The sequence below is a fragment of the Nicotiana attenuata genome, chromosome 4, assembly GCF_001879085.1.
Source record: "Nicotiana attenuata strain UT chromosome 4, NIATTr2, whole genome shotgun sequence".
NCBI classification, from domain to species: Eukaryota; Viridiplantae; Streptophyta; class Magnoliopsida; order Solanales; family Solanaceae; genus Nicotiana; species Nicotiana attenuata.
This window is the reverse complement of record NC_031992.1, coordinates 2,835,424-2,839,298: the sequence shown is the minus strand read 5'-3', so window position 1 is coordinate 2,839,298 and position 3,875 is coordinate 2,835,424. Positions and strand designations below refer to the sequence as shown.

At 30.3% G+C, this 3,875-nt stretch overlaps 1 protein-coding gene across 3 annotated transcripts; it reads right to left on the bottom strand.

Annotated features, from left to right (window-relative positions):
* LOC109225106 lies at positions 883 to 3,529 on the bottom strand. 3 transcript variants are annotated; one of them, XR_002067847.1, is made up of 3 exons: positions 3,018 to 3,529; positions 1,463 to 1,581; positions 883 to 1,270 (listed from the first exon to the last, which is right to left on the bottom strand). XR_002067847.1 is itself a non-coding variant. In XM_019389696.1 (2 exons), exons 1-2 carry the CDS (start codon positions 3,021 to 3,023, stop codon positions 1,641 to 1,643), a joined length of 648 nt encoding a protein of 215 aa, XP_019245241.1. In that variant the 5' UTR covers positions 3,024 to 3,529; the 3' UTR covers position 1,640. The 3 variants fall into 3 exon arrangements, 1 of the variants encoding a protein (XP_019245241.1); XR_002067848.1 differs by lacking the exon at positions 1,463 to 1,581; XM_019389696.1 differs by lacking the exons at positions 883 to 1,270; positions 1,463 to 1,581 and adding an exon at positions 1,640 to 2,282.

Here is a 3,875-nt window from a genome sequence, read left to right as displayed (position 1 = left end):
AAGTGGATTTTAAATTAAGGATAATATCTTCACTAGCATCATTATAAAGATGATAATTATTGAAATATGTATAAAGTTTTAAAATTTGGAATTTCAAAATAGAAATATTTTTTGAAAGATAACAACATATCAAATAAGAGTTCAAGTCGTAGTAAAAGAGTCACGTCGTAACCAAAGAATCGTTCATATTGTGTCAACCTTTTTGCTTTGCCATAAATATGAGTTATTATTTCGCTTTGTGGCTATTTTTAGGTTCTAATGATACCAATGAGAATGGTGCAAAAATAAAATTATCACTACAAGATTTAAGAAAATGTTAGTCTTTTTTCACGTAGTGTTTCTTAATTAATATCTAACGACTATCTATAATTATCTAGAAGGTTTAAATTTTAAGGTTATTTACATATAATTTAAATAACTCATATGTTTAACATGGTTAATGTCAAATATGAAAATGCAGTCATACTGGAAAAAAAATTCACTGGCTAAATTTTTAAAATTTTTATTTTTTTATTTTATTTTTATATAGTCGACTAAAATGAGTTTTGAATTAAGGATAATATTTTCACTCACATATAATAAAAAAAGTTATTAGAAACTGAAATTTTAAATAGAAATATTTTTTAATAGATATCAACACACCAAATAAGAGTTCAAGTAGTATTTAATTGAGTCAAGTCATGTCCAAAGAGTCCTTCATAGTCTCAATCTTTGATTGTTTTGCTACAAATATGAGTTATTATTTTGCTTTCTGGCTATTTTTAGGATCCAATGACACCGCGAGAATGATACCAAAAAAGAAAAATTTAATTATAACTAAGAGATTTGAGAAATTATTAATCTTTTTCATGTAGTGTTTCTTAATTAATATCCATTATTAAATATCTATATTTATCGAGAAGGTTTAAATTTTAAGATTATTTACATATAATCCATATAACTCAAATGTTTGACATGGTTATTGCGCATCTGCGCGGGTGCTAATACTAGTATACTATTATTTTAAGTAATAAAATAGATTGAAACTTAACATACGCGTGTTCTTATTGTGGCAAATCATCAACCATGTGAATAGATAACGGATCAGCAAGTGGTCTGTCTCTATAAAGTTCATTGGTCAAATCAATATCATGTCTCTTCCTGTAAAAGCATGTACTAGCGAAGACACGAGCAATCAACACTGCATATGGTTCAACGGCCTCGCGAATTTTAGCATCATGTCGCGCTCTCTGATGGAATTCACCGTTGCAGAAATATTTCTAAACACCATCTACAATAAACAAAAAGTCAACAATTTATGATTCTAAGTACATAAATTCTGCATAAAAACTGTATATGAAGCATCATAAATTGAATATTATTATGCATAGAAATGTGTATCATTGTGTTTTAGTATAAATATAACAATTACTTTAACATAATAGAATACTTTAAAGTGCAAATATAAATTTAACAATGTTACCTTGTTCCTTGATTCTCCCAACTTGCCGTTGCATAATTTCTCAAAGATAGGCCTTTCTGTTACATTCCAATTTAGTATCCGTGGCACTCGGCTTGCAACACGAGTGTCAATATTGGGGTCTAATTCAGAACAACACTAATAAATTCAAATATGCAATACAAGTAGTAAACCGCCAAATCTATGAAACTTCTTTTATGAATCTAAACTTATTTCTCACCGAACCAATCAAAGCTTGAAATACAACATTCCCCCATGGAAACTGCTCGTATTTCCCACTCTCAATCAAAAAAAAATCTCGATTACTTACAAAGGATCTTTTACTAATTGTGGAAAATAAGAAGGTGTATATGAAGTTCACTAATGAAATCTTTAGAGCATCATTATCTGACTGCCATCTCTTTGCCATAAAATAATCAATAAGGTCGTCCTTTGATAGTCTATCACGATCGGGAAAGTAGGCATCCTTGAGCCTATTTGATCCACTATAAGTTCCCTCATCGTTGACTTCACCAACACACCTTAGACCAAATATAATTGCAAATTCTCTAATCCCAAAACACAGGATACTATGATTGATCTTGACGTAAAAATCTTCCTCACTGTCTTGAACCAACTCCCTTGACATTAAGAACCGTATGACTTGATTTTGTACAACAACAGGAGGCAAATCTAGGAAATAGCTGAAACAGGTTTTCCTAAACATTTGAATCTGCTCATCCATCAATTTCGACTTTAACTCATCAACAACCCCAACATTGGTATGTAAGCTCCAACGAGAACGAGATAATTTTGTATCAAATGGGACACATAAATCCCATTTCTACATTAAAAAATATATTAATTATACTAAGCCATATACGTAGACAGTGAATATCATTAAATTCTCCACAACTACACATCTTCATAAGAATAGTTCTATACATTTTCATAAATCTTACAGCTGATGCATGTTAAAAGAATTCAAATATAAAAGAAAAGATACTAATACTAAATAAAAAAGGTTTAAGAAAAATATATAGTCAAGTATGGGGGTTCTATCAATACACAAATGTTCTGTATTAAACATGAAAGGAAAAGAGGAAAGTTCAGTTTCAAAATTCACTCTAAACAAGGTTGCATTATAAACTGATCATTTGCCAATTCCTAGACAACGATATGAAGCTAAAACACAAAAAGTCATTATGTAAATACGATATGAAGCTAACTATGCGAAAGGCGTAACATTCACTCAAGCACTAATAAGCGCAAATCCAATATTTCAATTCTTACTGAAAAATAAAAGGAATTGACAAGAACTGGTAGCAAAATAAATGGTGCCCAACCTTTTATTTTAACTTCTATATTCACATAACATCTAAGTATACATTAAGCATGGATGCTAATGCTCAAAAACGCTTTGCACGAAACCACAACTTTAGCTTTAACTTTATTTTACCAGTAGAAACGATCCCGGCCTAATTCTTCAAGCAGCACCCAAAAAGAAAAGAACTATAGCTAACACTATGTAAACGATAAATTGGATAAAATACATTAAATCAATTGAGATTAAAAATACCTTCATAGGATGTTTATCACATAGAACTTCCTCTGTGCTAATATGCTTTCTCTTTTTGGGTTTAACAGTAATATTTTGTTGTATACCATACGCATTTTCGATTTTTTTCCTTTGTCTTTTGTATGCGATGCATCAACCCGTTTTTTCTTTGATTGTCCTTTTGAACGGCTATTGCATGTGGTGATTTCGACCCCTTTAACACCATATCTTCGAAATGAGAGTCATAATCAACATGAAGAGATGAAGATTTGACCACAGGTGCTTTAAATTTTTATTTCTTACCAGTTGAATTTTTACCCATCTTTCAACTTGGCAAGAATGATGATATTGTCTTCGAATTTCTACAAAAGAGTCTTGATTTAGAAAAATAGTTAAAAAAAAGATTAAGAAGACACAATAAGAGATCATTAATAGGATAAAAATGAAGAGATTTGGGGGATTTGAAAAATATGAAATAAGGGGAAGATAGAGAGAATAGCGTAAAAGAAGGAGAGTGGGGAGGAGAGAGGGGAAAGTGCTGAACGTTACTTCTGATTTTGAATAACAATAAAATTGGGTATGATATACCAATTAAAACAAATAAAAACTTAAAGTTGGGCTATAGGGTGCCAATATCTAAAACTAGGATTTTTTTATGCTAATTTTCTTAATAGGTTGTTATACCATGCCATTTTTTCATACTTGAATTTAAAAATGGGCGATTTTGCTTCTTTTTTAGAAAAAAAAAATGGGCTGCAAAAAAGTCACAAGTAATTACTACTCCATACTGTATTGTATTCAGGAAAATCTGCAATAACTTTATTGTATGAAAAAGGATAACACGGACAATTAAGATAAACCATGTAAACTCTACAAGCA